The sequence below is a fragment of the Anomalospiza imberbis genome, chromosome 4, assembly GCF_031753505.1.
Source record: "Anomalospiza imberbis isolate Cuckoo-Finch-1a 21T00152 chromosome 4, ASM3175350v1, whole genome shotgun sequence".
Lineage (NCBI taxonomy): Eukaryota > Metazoa > Chordata > Aves > Passeriformes > Viduidae > Anomalospiza > Anomalospiza imberbis.
Genome location: NC_089684.1, coordinates 27419973 through 27437081, shown reverse-complemented (window position 1 = coordinate 27437081; position 17109 = coordinate 27419973). Strand labels below are relative to the sequence as shown.

Sequence of the window (17109 nt, the reverse complement as noted above, 5' to 3'; positions counted from 1 at the left end):
TTGCTTCTCATCATCCTACTCCATCTTTAATGGGTGATAATCTCATTTTCCCCATGCTGAGTCTGTTTTGTCTGTCATAGTAATTGATAAGCAATCTCCCTGGTTTTATCACCACTCATGAGCTTTTCCATCTTATTTTCTCCCCATGTCCTGCTGACATGGTGGGGACCAGAGAGCTGTTTGGGTATGTAGCAGACAGCCAAGGTTAAACCCACCACAGATAAGCAGAGGATGACTTAATTGTGCACTTCATTTTGCTGTATGGTTGTGCTGTGGCTGTCAGACACCAGCTGTACAAATCTTCATCAGCAGTTATTAATTACTGTTCTCAGTTTTATTCTTTGGTGTTAAAGGAAAATTAATGCCCAGCTTTCCTCCTGCCTTGCAATACAGCTACTTGTTCTACCAACAAGAACTGATTATTTTGCCAGTGAACTCAAAAGTTGAGGGGTTTTTCTCGTCCTTCTAGTGATGGTGGCCTTCGCTTTGGAGAAATGGAACGAGATTGCCAGATTGCTCATGGAGCAGCCCAGTTCTTGAGAGAAAGATTGTTTGAAGCTTCAGACCCATACCAGGTCCATGTGTGTAACCTCTGTGGAATCATGGCAATTGCAAACACAAGGACTCACACCTACGAATGCCGCGGATGCCGTAATAAAACTCAGGTGCGTGTGGTTTTCATCCGCCATTGTTTCTCCTTGTGGGCAGGAGGAAATGCCACTTGAGTGAAGCAGGAGGATAGGGAAGTAAATATTTAAAGAAGCACCAGAACAATTGCTATTTTAGTTTCATAACTGTTTTTAGTGTTTATAGTGTTGTAGTCAATTTGGATGCTTCCTTATTAATTTTACAGTGTTGGCTTGTCACTTAGCAGGAAATGCTGCTCAAGTGTTGTACAGTGCAGAGTTTTCAGAGACTTTAAATGCTCAAGAACTTATTTTTAGAAGTAAAACTCAGAATCACAGGAATTCCAAGGCATTGCCCTTGTGACTGTCCCATGAAGATATTTATGCTTGCAGAGCTAGGTCCCCACGGGAGGTCTTTTGTGCTGCACTTTGGTGGGTTTTTTTAAATTTAATAAAAGCTCTGCAGTCCATGCTTGGTTACAGAAGTATGTCAAGGGACAACAGTAACAGAGATAAAAATAGCCTTGAACAGGCTTGTTTTTTTGCCAAGGACTGACTGCTGCAACTCTGAACAATGGCACTGGGGTTACAGAGTGATGTGTGCTGGAAACCTTACCTGCATTTATGCACCTCAGGCACACTCTGCTATGCACAGGTTCTGTTAAATGGTTCTTGTTTAGGATCAGATCCCTTGGCTGCATTTTTACATTAAAAATGTGTTCTGGAGAGCTGCTTTGTAGCCTCTACAGACAGTCTCAGCTTCCTTCTTGCTTTGATACTGTCTGTGAGCAATTCTCGGTAAATGCTTTCATGCATAACTTCAGATTTGCTTTTAAGCCAAAAACTCAACTAAGTTATTTTGTAGAGGATGTGGAAGTTGATGCTTTATGAGTGTTTATCACAAGACTTTTGAAATCTCTTTCCAGATATCTTTGGTTCGAATGCCCTACGCCTGCAAACTCCTCTTCCAGGAACTGATGTCTATGAGTATTGCACCTCGTATGATGAGTGTTTAGCCTTAAAAGGGCTTTTTTTTTTAATTATGAGACTCAAGTGCTCAGGTTTTGTTTCATTTTGTACACGTTACATTCAAAATTACAGTTTTACTCATCTGCTGTGTGCTGTTCAAAAGTATGTTTATTTCCTGTAAATAGAATTAAAATTTGTAATCGAGTTTGTGAATCTATTTGTGTATCTGTGAAAGAAGTGTGCAAGCAAATTGGGACTCAGAAAAAGGGAGTTAAGAGGGACTGATTAGTCAGCTAGAAAAAGCCAGAGCTTGCAGCTTTCCAAAATACTAATTTAAAACTGTGCGTAAGTGAAAGTCCTCACATCACAGCTCTGCACCATCATCTGTGGAGAAACAAAAATATGTTACACTCTGTCCTGTTCCAAAGGGGAATATTGCAACTTTGGCAATAGCTTTGGGATCTCTTGGCTGAGGATGAGACCTGACCCCTCCTTCCTTCCTGCCTTCTTTCCTTCCCTCCCTGCTGCAGGGGGGTGATAACAGACATGTTTTTCTGTCCTGAGATCACCTGGACATGGTACACCGACTCTCACAGTGTAGCTATGATGTCTGGCAGTTTGTTCCATTAACTTTATCAATTTCCTTTAAAGTGGCAGTCTTCATTTACTTATCACTTAACTCCAGATGCCTCAGAGCTTTCCTACAGCTGAAAAGAACCAGCTGTAGCATGTGCTGGGTGTGTGCAAGAAGCAAACTGTTCTGGGATATAATAAGCTTGCTGTTCATGGCACAACTCAGTAAAACTCAATTTCATTCACATCCACAAATAAGATGTTTGAAAAGGGATTAGAGACTACCTTAAAACCATTAGCAAAGTTCCTGAGCATGATATTTGGATTCATTGTAAGCTCTCATTTCAGTGCCAGGTGCTGCTAATGTTCCTCTAAGGGAAGTATTTTAGCTCTTCACAGACATAAGGACACAAAAAGTCAAGACTATATAGTTTGGATAAAGCTAGCAGGAATGAAAACTAAGGATTACATCCAATAGGGGGATTTGGGCAGCACAGTATTCTCTAGCCAGGTGCTTTATTCCCTGTCCCTCTGCCTCTAGCAGGGTTAGTTGCTGTTCTGGCTCTCCAGATTTATTCCTAAGCATATCATGTGGCTGTGGTACTGAGCCATCCTCTGCAGCTGGGATGAGGGTGGCTGGTTTGCCACCAGCTTTGCACACAGCCTAGCAAAGAGGACATGCTGTGGCAAATCTCCTGAGGTTTCACATCCCAGCATACAGAGAACCTGGCAGGAACTGGAACATCTGCTGTGCCAATACTGCTCTCAGGAGAGAGGAGCAGGGTTGAAAGCATCCAGACAATACTGAAAGGATGATACAATTGTAGGGCTGGAAACGCATTGGAAGTTGCTCTATAAAAAAACCCAGAAGATGTTCCCAGTTAATTCGGTATTTCCAGTACTTTACAGTATGTGAGAGGTTATTTAACAATCCCTTGAAAACTCTAGCGGCTAAGATTTGCTGGAATGTTCTGTCAAATGCAAAAAACTGCATGTTAAACTGGTATTTCTAGTGCAGGGGGGAGAGTTTGTTGGTTTTTTTGGGGTTTTTTTTTTGAAAGCATTAAAGAGAAGTAGTCCTTTTTATCAAATAACAAGAAACTGTTAGGGGAGAGAGCTGCTGAGTGTTCAGCCACACTTACCAACCTTTGGTCAGGGCTATTTCATGCAGAGTTTCCACAACGTGGATTTTCGCAGAAGCTGTTGCCTCTCCTTTGGCATTTGATGCATGGCACTCATATTCCCCAGCATCCTCTTTGCTCAAAGGAGATATCTAAGGGAAGAAACACACCCCGCTCCCCCAGTGAGCATCTTGTGCACTGGTAGAGGTGATTCTGTTTTCAGGTATCTTACAGAACTTCCTTGTGTCAAACCCTGTCCTCCCCACTACTCCCCCTCTGATTTTGTAAGTGGTATGCACACTGTAAAACGCTGCATGCTAGACAGAGGAAGGGTGCATGTACCAGGTAAGACTGGAACCAGCAGCCACCCTTATCCTTCATCTCTAACTCACACAGGCTGTTTTCCTCTAAATGCCCTGTCTGTTGCCATTTGTCTAGTGTTCTTTGTCCATGAGCAGTTTGCAAACTGCACTCTGCTGCCTGTGCAGCTCTGTGCACACATAGAGTACTTACCAGCACCCAACCAGTCACTTCGTGTTTCTCAGGGCCCCCACGGGTCTGGATAGCCAAGTTCTCCCGGTCCCCAGGCAGAAGCTCCATCCTCTGGACACCATACTGTCCTCGAATTATCTAGACAGAGGGGCAGGAATGGGTAAGAACTTCGGGGCTACCTTACGCTGGAACCGCATGCTGAGCATACCTGCACACAGATCAACATTAGATATACATGAATGTGTTTTGTGCAGCAGCAATGTATTCCTAGTGTCAGAGTTTCACCTCATCCTCCGTGTAGTGCAGCCACAGCACCCCAGTGCCTCAGCCCTGAGGCTGGGTTCCCCTCACCTCAGCAGCAAGAGTGGCCCAGTTTTCTGGGACGGATGGTGCTGGGCAGTGGCGTGTGCCAACATGCCCCGTGCTAATCTAGCCTCACAAAACTTGTGTGTGTTCCCAAGGGTGTGCTCAGCCGTGCCTGTTTCTGCTGCAGCAAACCAGGCAGACCCGACTGGTAGGCACAGCATCAATGGGAAAGCAGCACTGCAGTCTTTCCCCAGTATCTGAGCCCAGAGCACAGCACAAGATAAGTGGTGCTCAGCCCTTGTTACCACCAGGTCAAGCAGTCTCTCAGCCATGAGGAAGAGGCATGAAAAGCAGAACAGCACTGACAGTGTAAACTCAGCATCTATTTCATAAACAAGCAGAACATGCTGCGTGAGTCAACAAGCCCACATTGTATGCTCACCTGACAGTCTGCTCTTGAACCCCTATGAATAAAGCTTGCTGTCTTACAGCAAATTTTGTGCCAATCTAGTTTTTTTCTCCATAGTATCCTTAAGTAGTAATGTTTCAGCTTAATTTTAAGACCCTTCACAAGTGTGCACAAACCTGTGGCACTTGAGGAGGCTGCAGGAGCCATGCAGTGCCTCTCAGCCCTACGGCCAGGATCCTCTCCATTCAACATTGGCCCCTGTCCTAAGCCAGATGTTACCAGTGCTGCCAAAATCAACATGCTGCTGGCTACTGGAGCTAAATGACTGCCCCATGTGGTTCCTGTTCCCAACGTGGGCGATGTCTAGCCACCTCAGAGTCACTGCTGCCAGCAGGGTGAAGGTGAAGGCAGGTCAAGTGACATTCCCTACATGCTCCAAATACCAAGCGCTACCAAGAGAAATATGAGTCCTGTCCTGGCTCTGGATCAACAAGTTATTATTTCTAAATAATGTCTAAAAACTAAGCAAAACCAGATGTGTGGGGGTGGACAGAACTGCAGAGATGAGAAAACTCATCAGAGGTGTATTTCTACAGAGATCTGCTATGGCCTTTGTGCTTACCAGGCACTTTCAGCCACCTCAGGTTTGCTGTGCTGTAAGAGCTCCTGGCAGGGCCCTTACCTTGTTCCAGATGAGGACAGGGGTTGGGATGCCAATGACTTCACAGCTCAGGTAGATTTGTGCTCCTGTCACATTCCATATGTCCTTAGGAGGAGTCACAATGGAGGGTCCTGTAAAAAGGGAGAAAAGCTTCTAAGTCTCAGGTGACTGCAAGCCTGCCTCCATGCTAAGCCTTTTAAGTGAGAGCCAGTCACAGTTTTGAGGATGAGGTGATGCTAGGAGCAAAGCTCACTGGACTGATCCAACATCACAACGCTTCTCTCTCCAAAATGACACACACACCCAGCCTTGAGCTATCCAGACCGATGGGCGCTTGCCCCAGATGAAAACTCAAGTGTTGAGCAGTTCAGGTGAGTGCTCCTCCTCACAAGGTTGAGGTTAGAAGTGAAATACTGTTTATATTCTGTCATCTCAGGGGCTGAGCAGAACTGTACCAACTGCTGGCTTTGCTTACCATGCAGTCACCAAGTCAGCTGGCATGGAGGAACGGACCCCTAGGAGACAGGGTGCATCCCACTCAGTCTATCAAGCCATGAAGAGCTCGCCCAACTTTACAGCATCATTTCTCCTGACATGATTTCAATGTGGGCTAGCAGAATTCCATGTTAATGCTGTTCCTGTTTTACCTCTGTGCAATGCTCAGCCAAAGAAGGCTGGCTGGGTGGTGGCAGAGCTCTCCAAGGGCAAGATCTGGGAAGGGAGAAGGTGAATGCAGAGCTCTGTTTTTCTCCAGAGAGCTCCAGATTCCTGGTTAAATAGAGAGTTGCTTCTAAAGCAGATCAGAGCAGGGTTGTTTTGCAGATCTAGCTGGAGATGTTTATCCCTCAGGCTGGGAAATGCTGGAGACATAACCCATATCCCAGGAAAGGAAGAAAGCCTTTTCTGTTCAATCCCTCTTTAGCAAGGCTGCTTTGCTAAACACAGCTATTAATTCCCTGCAATAGGAAGTGCAGACCACAGAGCATGAGTGTTTATTTCCAGTTATTGATAGCTCTAAGAACACCACAAACAGCTTTCCCCCTTCTGTTCTGAAGATGCAGGCAGTAACAGGAAACTAAAGCTCCCATTACACTCCATCAGGAAAAGGCATTTCCTATGCAGACAGGTACTCCAGAGCCAGCCTGACAGAAGCTCCTGGGTATTCTGGCTCACAGACCACATACAGCTCATTCCCAGTCCCATAAATGATGGGCAGATATGGGTCCTGATGGTCCTTATGGGGTCCTGAATTTGCACTGATTTCAGCCCTGCATGTGCACTCTACCCTGCAGCCCTGTTGCAGACAGTGGGGTGCAGGTTTCAAGTGCATGGCATTGCACCAACATCTTCCAGCAGAAAACTGCTGTCTTCTTCCTCCTCGTGATCTGGGGGCAGATCCACACTAGTATCAGCCAAAGAGTATCAGCCATGCTTCTATTTTAGCCCAAGAGATGCTGAGGTGGTTCCCTGCTCCTGAGCAGCTGGTGCAAACCCAGAGGAGTGTTTGCTCTTCTCTTCTGAGACTTCTCTCTCCAGGAATCACTGTACACAGCCTGCTGGTGGAAAGCTACTTAGAGATTAGGGGTAGCTGCACTCAACAGTCTCTATTACAGAAGTATCCCAGTTCTGATTTTTAACAGGAGGCAGCTGTGGAGAAGCAGCAAAGTTTTATGTGTAGCCCCGGGCGATGGTTGAAACCACACCTAATAGTCAGCACAGGCTGGTTTCCTGGCAGACACCACAACCCAGGTGCTCTTCATCAGAACAGAGATGAGTCTCTCAGCTGAGAAGAGGATTTAAGCAGCATTTCAACACCCTGCTGAAGGTTTTCTCCCATGAGTACCCTACAGTGGCCAGCCCATTGCCATCTGCAGGATGGGGCCACCTCAGGTCATGCACTCTGCTCCCCTTACCCAGTGCAGCATTTCCTGCACAGCCTAGCTGTTCTTTTTTCTGGTGTCCCTTAAACAATAGGGACAATAAGGTGCTTGGAAGCTGTGAAGGGACACAATGTCCCCAGGCAGCTCGTCCGGACCCATGGTCTTTGTGGGATGTCCAGCTAATATGCACCCAGCAAAGCCTGCTGCTGCTACTGTTATTCTGTTGTCCAGCCCTCCACATGCAAATTTGCTTTCCTAAAGCAGAGCTTGGGACTTGTCCCCAGCTGCCAGGGCTATGTCTGCCCCTGTAGGACACCATCCTATCACTGGGGTTCTTCCATGAGGCAGGAAAACCACAAGTGCCAATGATCACCACCACTGACCACAGAAAAGGAGAGATCATGACTCTTACATTAAGAGCCAGGTGGATGTTAAGGCATTGCTGTGCTCTTCCAGGATCTGGCTCAATTCTCCCCTGGTTGGGAACTGGCAGCATTCAGCACACCACTAAATCCACTGCCTGAGGTGTCTCAGTCTTGGTTACTGCCAAGTTTCCCCTTGTGCCAAGGGTTCAGGCACCCACTTGCCCAGAGGTGTTTATTCACCCTGCCAGGATGAATAGGACACACCATGATTTTTCAGCAGCAATTGCTGTCAAGGAAAAAGAGACAAGGAATTTCTACCCATCTCCTGGGTGAGGAGAAATTGTTTACCTTCTTGGACAGGGCAATTGCCTGCACAGCTTCACAGCAAAGCCCTGTCTGGCTTGGCACAGCAGTCAAAGCACAGTAAGAGCTTGGCTGTTACAAGCTTGTCCTGAGCTCGGGATGTACATCCTGATCCAACCAGGCAGAACATGACGTTCTACATTTGGCTGTAAAATGAGCTGGAAGTATCCACAGGCCTCTGCTTGTATCTGACACAGCTCTGAGGCCAGGAGGGAATGCACATCCTGAGAGATGTAGCAAGTGTCATGGGAAAAGTCACTGTGCTCTCTCTGGACATTTGACTTAAATCCATACAGGCAAAACTCTAGAGTTGGGCTTCTTCCGCCACTAAAAATAAATGAGAAAAGCCAAGAAGTCATCAGATCTAAAGTCAAATCACAGCAGTAGCTAAACTCTCACCACAGTGAGCTGACACCCAGGTGCATGGCAGTCACCCTGCTTGCTGCCTGTGCTGGTCCCACTCATGCTCAGCCCTCAAAGTGGACAAACAGATGATATGGCAACTTGACACAGCAGGAGAGGCAGAGTATGGCAAAGCCTTGCATGCACTTCAGAAGATGTGAGGACATTCCCTCCTCCAAGTGCCCCTCTTGCTTCAGGAGTTCTTGTGAAGGGAGCAAAGCTGGGACCTGAAACAAGCCCACATGTACAGAGCACATGTCTTGATTCTTGCCAGCAAGGAGTCTCCCTGCCTTCATCCTACAGCCTGCACCTCGGAGGCCGTGCTGCTCTACTGGCGGCACTGCCCACAGAGGGGATGGTTTCTCCCTCAGCTTCCTTCAGGCTGAAGACATAAGGGCTGCACCTGCCCATAAAAATGGTCACCACCATCAAGGTGGCTGAGAGGTCCCCGCTGTCCTGCCGGGGACACTGTGGATGTACGGATGCTCCCTGACTGCACGTGAGCTCCTTAACCAAGATGAAAGCCCAGGCTGTTGATGGAGATCAGCTGCTCTCCGCAAGCACTTCGAGCATTTCCTCTGTGCTCTGCCCATTGTTTGTAAAACAAATAGCTCTCCCTGGCCCAGGAAGGCGCTTCTTACAGAGCGCCAGAGCTCATTCACCCTGGGACAGAGGCTGAAAACATTTTTCTGCAGCTTGCAGGGAACTGACAGCCTGTGTTATGTCAAAAATAGCAGCTGGAAAGGAGTTCCCATTGTTATATGTAGTTGCTTTTCTGCCACAGCAATGTGCGCAGCAGAGCCTCTGGCGTCCTCGATGAGGATATTATTTGGCATCTTCCTGACACCCCTCCTACACCAGGCACCCCTTCTGTGCCAAGCCTCAGCTGGCAGAGACCTGGCATCTCCCAGCACACCCACTTGTCCCTCACTGATTCCTGGATGGTCACTCACAGCTGAGGGTTAGTGGCTCCTCACCAATCTTCCTTTGCTGTTCACACACACAATCAAATAAAAACCACACAGCAATCAGAGCAGTAACTTTTTGCTAAAATCAAGGGGCCTACAGGTATGTGACTAAAGGCAAAATTGAGCTGGACATTAAGCACCATTGGCTATGTCCTGGTGCTTGGGAGTCCGTGGATGCCCAGACCATGAACACATGAATGCTGAAGCTCACCTGGGTGTCAGCCTGGCTCCCAGGCAGCCCTCCTGCTCACTGCACTGCCCTGCCAGAGCCCCAGGTCACACACAGGCTGGGAACAGTCCCCAAGAGGACAAGCCCAAGCAAAAGCTGAACATTGTTCAGTCTCACAAGCTATTGCAAGTCTGAAAATAAACCCACTCCACCAAAGTGCTGGTAAAGTACTTTCCCTTCAAAATTACTTTATATGGAAAAAGGGAAACCTTCCATAAGCAACAGTCATGTTAGCTGGTACGGCCCCAGCTGCTTCCCTCCCAGGTCAGTGCCCTGTGAGAGGCGGCAGCAGACGAGAAGTGCAGGCAGCTCCCAGCCTTCCCCATCCCAAAGCCGCTTACAGCCTTCTGGAAGATGTACAAGCCTCCTCTGTTACCTCCTTCTGAAGGCATTTCTTGTCCTCCTGTAGCCTGTCTTTGAAGAGACTAAGGAGTCCCAGAAGGAAGCATGCGTTGGATGCTGTGTCTGTTTGGACACTCACTCCCCCTCAGACTTCAGCAGGTCCTGGAAAGGCTGCAAACACGAACACAGCTTTGCCCCAAGCCCTGCACACTTGAGCCTGAGTCGGCTCAGTGACAAGAGCCCTGAGCCACCATCACTGTGCCATGGAGCAACTCCTGCTTTCCACAGCACTGGGCCCAGCGTGGTGCACACCACTGCCACTGGAAATCCCAGCCCTGCTGTTTTACCATGATTTTGGAACGCTGCCTTCAGAGACCTTGTGCATGACCTTTGTACTGTAGAATCATAGAATGGTGTGGGTTGAAAGGGACCTTAAAGATCATCTACTTCCATGAGCTAAAGCCTGGAAAGAATGTGAAAACGGAGACAGAAAAAAGGCATGGCAGCATTTATGCATGGAAAAGCAAGCAGGGCTTTCAAAAATCCGACCTGATTAGACTTGTTACGTGGTAATCTCCTATTTAGCTCTAACCTCAGTCAACCTCAGCCCAACAAAGGATTAAACACATTTTTTAAAACACAGCATGCCTTTCCAGCAATAGAAAAAACAAACACAGGGTGAAATTTGCTGATCAGTAGTCATTCCTTCCTAGTGAATTTGGGTATGCTGTGATGATTGAGAATGAAGACACAGGTGAAATACAGGATCCTCCTGAGCAGTGAAGGTTTTGCATAGTCCCTGGGATACTGTTGCTCTCTAGGACTCTAACAAGTAATATATTAAACTTCCATAGTAGCTTTTAGCACAGTAACCATAAAAACTCAAGCTCCAATGAACCAAAACATTTTCAAATAGTGGAATGCCTTTTAAGGAGGAATTTATGACCTGTGCTACAACAGTGGAAGCCCCCAATGTTACACATGAATTTTAAATCACCAGTATTTTTGAACATTGAGAGCAATGAACAGCAGTGTTGAGGAGTCAGTCATGAAACACAACAGAGACCAGGAAGGCTGGATGTGTTTTTAAAAAGGAATTGTTAAATATTCAAGAGCCGACTGTCCCCAAGTGTAGAAAGACCAGGGAAAAAGACCAGACTCATTAAACAGACAACTTAGGCTGGAATTCAGGGAAAAAAAAGGAGAATCTACCATCTTTGGATGAAGGGTCAGGTAACGTGGGAGAACTATAAGGATGTCATGAGGTCATGTAGGGACAAAATTAGAAAGGCCAAAGCCCAACTAGAATTGGATTTGGCTGCTACAGTTAAAGACAACAAAAAAAGTTTATATAAATACATTGCCAGCAAAAGGAGGGTCAAGGAGTGTCTCCATCACTGGTTGAATGCAGAGGGTAGTTTAGTGCCAGGGGATGAGAAAAAGGCAGAGGTACTTAATGCCTTCTTTGTCTTAAATATCAAGACCAGTTGTCCTCAGGATACCCAGCTCTCAGAGCTGGAAGTTGGTGATGCGGAGATAAGCGAAGCCCCCATAATCCATGAGGAAATGATCAGTGACCTGTGCCAGCTGGACACTCACATGTCTGTAGGTCCTGATGGGATCTACCCCACAGTGCTCTGCCACAGACTCTCAGGATGCAGCACAAAAATGCTGGAAAGATCCACCTACAAATGCAACATTTTCCTTTGCAGTGGAAGCCAGCAGGTAGCAGGCCACTGCTGCAAGACCCCCGCTCCCACCTGATGAAGAAACTCAAATCAGATTTCCAGGAGAATCAGGGAACTTGGTTCATTTCCAACCAAGATATCTTAGCAAAAACTTTTCTAAATCTTTCCCTAGCAAAGACAAAACCACTCATGAAATGTGTATATTCTTCTAAGACCCTTAAAATCCAGAAAAGGGCGAATGGGAGGAAAGAACTAAAGCAATCTGAGCCTCTTGTTAACAAATCTAGAAGAATTTCTTGCAAAATGTGCCTGGCTATGAAGTATGTTTTGTGGTGTCTAGAGTTGGGGGCCTTTGTACTTAAGGCAGCTGTATCAGGAAAAGATGAGCTAATCTCAGTGATAACAGCAGTCTGCCATTTCTCACAAGCTTTTTTTCCCCCAAACTCCTGTTTTTGCTCTACTCTGGTAGTAGAGCAACTGGATTAAAAAAATAAAACAAGCCACCCACAAAACTATGATATTTCTGGCAAAGCCTCAACAGCTGAATTTGGATGGAATGAGCCAACAGATGTGATTCATGTTTCTTGTTTTGAAGTTGACCTGTGGGAACCTGGCACTTCTTTGTTTGCAGCACAGATGAACCTTTATGGAACAGTGAAGCATCAGCAAAGCAAAACCACTGATGGGGTAAATTGGCAGGAATTTGGAGGGGTGATATATCTGTCCCTGGGGCTGCCAGTCTCCACAAGAACCTGGCAGTCACAATCCCACATCCATCAGCCTGTTTTTTTAAACCCTGTGGACAGCCAAGAAACCTCACACCCACCTTCTTCTGTGCCCCAGAGCTGGTGTGTGGCACCTTAGCAAAAATCCCCTTCCATGAGGGAGGCTGTCTGGGCTTCTGGGAAGCCAAAAAGATACCTCTCTGAGGGGATAGCATAGCTCCAGTGACTGGGATCTCCTTGCTGGTGAGATTTAGACAAGTTTAATGCTGGTTACAGTCACTTGTAATCTCTTCTGGTTCTGCTGTTCATCTGTGGGAGGGATCCTGTGAGCCCTCATAGTCATAAGGAAAATCCCTGCATGTTCCCAGTGCTGGAAAAACACTTTCATGGAGCCACAAAGTTTTAAACCACATTCAGATGAAGAGAAATAAAGCAGACTGCTTGGCAAGCCAGCAAATTTACCCTTCACACAGAGAGGCCCTGAGTTTCTACCCCCAGGAGGTCTTTGTAGGTAGGTACAAAGCAGCACCAGTTGCCCTGAGAGTGAAACATCCTCTGAAGTCTGCTGAGAGCTGCTTTGTGGTACACTGCATTTGAGCAAGTGTAAGAATTTGGCTTTTACCAAGAGAGAAGGGAGCATAACACAAAGAGAAAGTCTTGACTGACAACAGCAAAACAACCTGGACACACCAACCCTGTTGGTACAAGCATTAGGGACTTCAAACCATATAAAGAGGCAACTTTGGCAGTATTTCCAGCAGTCACGTCTCTCAAAGCAGGTATTTGCTGGTAGCTAATAATAAGAAAGACTCAGGGGTATTTGTCCCTTCCTGCATTGGTTAGGCAACAAGTCAGTGCCTGGTATTTTTGAGCTCAGAGATCATCATCAGGAACCCTGATAGGTTTTTTTTTATGGGGGTTGGTGCTTTGAGGTTATTTTTCTGCCTGGCTTGAGCTGAGCCACACAACCCTAATTCTTTATGCCAGCTGGCTTTGCATGGCAGTCGGTACCACAGTCCTCCTGCCCCAGGTCCTAGCTGGCTGCAAACAGCTTCAGTGTGTGCACTGCAAATTGAATTTCAGACTACATTCCTGAAGCCTTAACCACTCCTTAAGAGGCACTTCTGAACATCTGTGCACAGCTGTGTGACAGCAGTGACAGAGGGCAGCGCCCCAGCTGTCAGAGCAGCCTCCCCTCCTGCCAAGGGGGCCACCAGAGGAGGCACCCCAGACCACCTGTACCTGCCCCACCAGCAGGCTTCTGCTTTGTGTCTGGACCTGCCCTGCCTGCAAGACCTGGAGGCAGACCTGAGCTGCATTTTCATAGGCAGAGAACAAACAGACAATCTGTTTAAAGGCAATGTTGGAAAGCAGATGGAAAAGCTCACAGCATCCACCTCCTGCATCCTCAGCACTGTGATTAGCTACACAGAGGCTGCTGGGACACAGAGGGTAGAGATGGGATATGAATAATGGTGCCCTGACAGGGATCAGGACAAACCCAGGGCCAGCTCTGAGTGCAAGTGTGAGGGCAAAGCAGGAGCCCAGCCAGTAGGGAGCACCACGGCATCACTGCCTGCTCCCCCAGAGCAAAAAGACAGGCAGCTTTTTCTGCTGGCACAGCACCAACAGCAGCCAGGAAGCTTCAAGGAGCCGGCAATCAAGCAGGATGCCTTTCTCTAGATATCCCCAACAGTCCTGCCCACATAAAACCCACTCCAGAAAGGACCAGCTGGATCTCTCCATTTGCCAAGTGCAGGTAGAGCAAGGGTTATTTCCATCCTTTCAAACTCTTCTCAACTGTGTCTCCCTTTGCCCTCCAGCAGGCAGTTTTGGCTGCTGCAGAATTACTTTTTTATGCATGGCTTCATGATTTCTGTAAAAAACACAGACATCACATCTGAGAAGTCTGGGAAACAATCAAGGACAAGGTCAAAGCAAATTCTGCAGGTCTGAGAACGTGCTCATTCCTTTTGCTATTTAATATCAAAGATCCAACAGGATGTGCAAAACAAGTCTTCCCCCTCCAGCTCCATTTGAACAAAAAAAAAAAAATTTAAATCCCAAGAGCAATCAAACACAGTTAGGACCCACTGCTGAAAACATGTTTCTGGATCTCTTCTTAGATACTATCTTGAAAGGCTGCTCTCTCTTGGACTGAAAGAACATGCGAGGGCATGAAGGCACCTCAGAGCCCATCTACCACAAGCAGGAAGCCCAAGTGCTCTGTCTCCCAAGGACTTCTTTCTGTGCAAAAACTATCACAAAAACGACTGATCCTGCCTGTTTGTGGTCTCCCTGTGCTGGATCCCACCCTAGATAGTGCCTTAAGGAGATCGCATCTGTTTGTGATGGGAAATGGCAAAAACCAGAACTCCCACTATTTGACTACCACAGTATTCAGGTCCTTCTAGAAACCTAGAAAAGTGCCATCTCCTGTCTGGAAAGACAGTGGAAAAGGCTCTATCCTGTCAGGCTGATGGGATGGATGTTCTTTTCTGTCAGTATTTCAAAATCCATGTGAAGATTACAACTGCCCGCCCTTCCCACCCAATGCTCCTAACTGCCTGGAGGCCCTGAGGGATAGAGAAATACTTCCAGCTGTCTAGCACGGTTGTTGGATGAGTCCCTGCCTCTGCTGCAAGCCACAGGGCAGTGCATATCACCAGAAGGCCCACGGAATAAGGAAGGTTCATGCAGCTGACGAAAATCTCTGAAGGGTCAGTTGTGACACCACTGCTGAGCAGCCCACATCCATCCTGCTCCCTTCCCTGACATGCTGGGTCAGTGCTCTCCCAGCAGCAGAAGACAAAAGAAGAATGGGTCCCCTGAATGATGGAGGACAGAACATTTTGCCAGTTGCTCTGCACCACGTGCTCCAGTGAAATTCTTGAACAGGTAACATCCCGCAAAGGTGTCTTGCTGCAGATCTGCACACCTGAAGAGACCTTCTCAAAGGAAGGGATGCAGTTTGTGCATGGAATGGCTGTCCCACTCTGAGACCTTTCCTCAGCTAAGCTGCTGCTGTGAGGATCAGAGGACAGAAAAAGTCTTGTGGGACCTATTGGAGGCTGGCAGGTCAGTGGCCTTCCACATCCCCTGCCAGTGGCTCATGTATGCACTGACCTCATCAAACTCTGTCTCCATAATCTGGATCAAAGCCCCACCAGGTCAAACCAGCATCCAGTCTGGGACAGACACCAGCAAGTGCAGCCAAGGGTTGGGACAGTATCTTAGAAGTATCAATACCTGTTTTGCAATAAACTCTCATATTACTTTGGGCAAGACAAGTGAGAACACAGCTTTCTTCTCAAGTGCACACCTGAAGCATGACATCTTTCAAACCCATCTGCTCACTTGTCTGGGCTGGCAAAGCCAAGAAGCAGCACACATTTTAGGACTCCTGATGCCACTGGGCAGGAAAGGCTCCTTCCAAATACTAGATGCAGGCACAGACTGAGCCCATTCTCATCTCATTCCACATTGCCCCAAAGGCTGAAATTCCTTCCCTCCAAGAGTTAATACTGTACCGCACTGTTTCTGGCTAATATGTAAGCCTAATGTTTTGGACAAGGTTTGTGAAAAGCCACACAGGGCATTTAATGGGCAACATCAAAGCACATAACTCAGTCCTCACCCAGTCTTTCATGCCTGCCTTGGGAGTTTCAGAAACATTTTTTTACAAAATATTTGGCTTCAGTTATGAGAAGCAAGAGAAAGAGGAGGTGGAGGTTGTGACCTGCAGATACTGTGTTTATGAGAACACTTCTCCACCAAAACAGCACTGGCGCTGCAATCTTGTCCTTGAGATGTTTAGTATATGGTTTGCATGCTATGTCTTACTCCTCCCTTCCGCCCAGTAAAAACTACTCAGAGAACCCAGACTTTCTAGTAGAGGCTGTACAGCAGAACAATTTCTTCCTTGAGCACCATCCCTAAGACAAAGCTTGGGATGAATCAAGCTCCTGGTCGAAAATGCTGCAAGTGCAAACTGCTACGTGCAGCTCACAGGAAAGTCACTGTTTGTTTTCATTTCAAACCAGAGCAAGCCAGTGAATGCTGGCTCTTAATTTCTGTGGCTTTCACATCTATTTAATCATTTCCTTTCCTCTCTGCTTGCAACCATCCTGGGCAGAACATTCTGAATAGCTCACCCCTTTTGTTCCATCTCACAGCAGCCCAAATTGCAAGCTTCAGGCAAAGTATGAAAAGTGAGGGCGTGTAGTTCCAGCACCGCAACAGTGAGTGCCCAAGTTCCTCTGCGTTTCTGGTCCGAAGAGTTACTCCAAGTTTAGGCAGCGCCATCCGACTGGGACTCTCCAGTCCATTTAAGGTGGGTCTGAAATCACGTCCATTTTACAAAGAAGCGCCCCGATGGGATAAATGGGCAGGAGGAGCACTCGGGAGGCGCGGCGTTTCCCCCGTGAAACCGGGCAGCAGAGCGGACATCCCCCGTCCCGCACCCCGCCCGCCCCGCTCCGTGCCCCGCACCTTGCTCGCAGGCTCCCTTGCTGCGCTGGCTGATGGCGGGCTCGCCGCGGCTCTGTGCGCGCAGGCTGGCGGCGCGGAGCTGGCAGCCGCTGCCGTACGTGAGCCCGTCGCTGCCGCACACCGGGTAGCGGCTCTTGCATAGGCACACGCCGGGCGGGCCGGCGGCGGGGGGAACCGGGCCGCCCTTCGCCTTGCGGCGCTGGCGGCTCTTCACGCACTCGAGGCCGGGGGCGCAGCGTCCCCCCGCAGCGCCGCCGCCGCCGCACGCCTCGCCCTCGCCGCGCCCGCACTGCCAGCAGCAGCCGCAGGCGTCCCGCACCCGGCCCAGCGGGCAGCCCCGCGCCGGCAGCGCCGGGCACCGCGCCGGATCGCAGGGCCCGCAGCCCCCCGCCGCCACCGCCGTGCCCGGGGCGGGCACCGCCAGCGCCGCCAGCAGCAGCGGCAGAAGCAGCAGCGGCATCGCGGAGGGCGGCATGGCGGCACGGCGCCGCCCGCCCGC

At 48.3% G+C, this 17109-nt stretch overlaps 2 protein-coding genes across 3 annotated transcripts in view; one reads left to right on the top strand and one right to left on the bottom strand.

Moving 5' to 3' along the window:
• Positions 1–1797, top strand: part of POLR2B (RNA polymerase II subunit B) — a 16600-nt gene extending 14803 nt beyond the window's left edge. Inside the window, exons 24-25 of the mRNA XM_068187618.1 lie at positions 470–665; positions 1553–1797. Coding sequence (XP_068043719.1) covers positions 470–665; positions 1553–1642 — 286 coding nt within the window. The 3' untranslated portion in view covers positions 1643–1797. The remainder of the gene's footprint in view (positions 1–469; positions 666–1552) is intronic.
• On the bottom strand, positions 1746–17109 carry IGFBP7 (insulin like growth factor binding protein 7). Of its 2 annotated transcripts, none has more exons than XM_068187622.1 (5): positions 16611–17109; positions 5179–5288; positions 3803–3919; positions 3311–3441; positions 1746–1979 (listed from the first exon to the last, which is right to left on the bottom strand). In XM_068187622.1, coding segments are annotated over exons 1-5 (834 nt in total). In that variant the 5' UTR covers positions 17086–17109; the 3' UTR covers positions 1746–1978. The 2 variants fall into 2 exon arrangements, with proteins under 2 accessions (XP_068043723.1, XP_068043722.1); XM_068187621.1 differs by having other exon boundaries at positions 3315–3441; positions 16611–17108.

Coding starts and splice junctions, on each gene's coding strand:
- IGFBP7 (XM_068187621.1), bottom strand. CDS start 17,085: ATGCCGCCCTCCGCGATGCCGCTGCTGCTTCTGCCGCTGCTGCTGGCG. Junction 3,920..5,178: donor CTGTCCTCATCTGGAACAAG/GTAAGGGCCCTG, acceptor CCCTCTGTCTAG/ATAATTCGAGGACAGTATGG. Junction 1,980..3,314: donor TGAAATAGCCCTGACCAAAG/GTTGGTAAGTGT, acceptor GTTTCTCCACAG/ATGATGGTGCAGAGCTGTGA.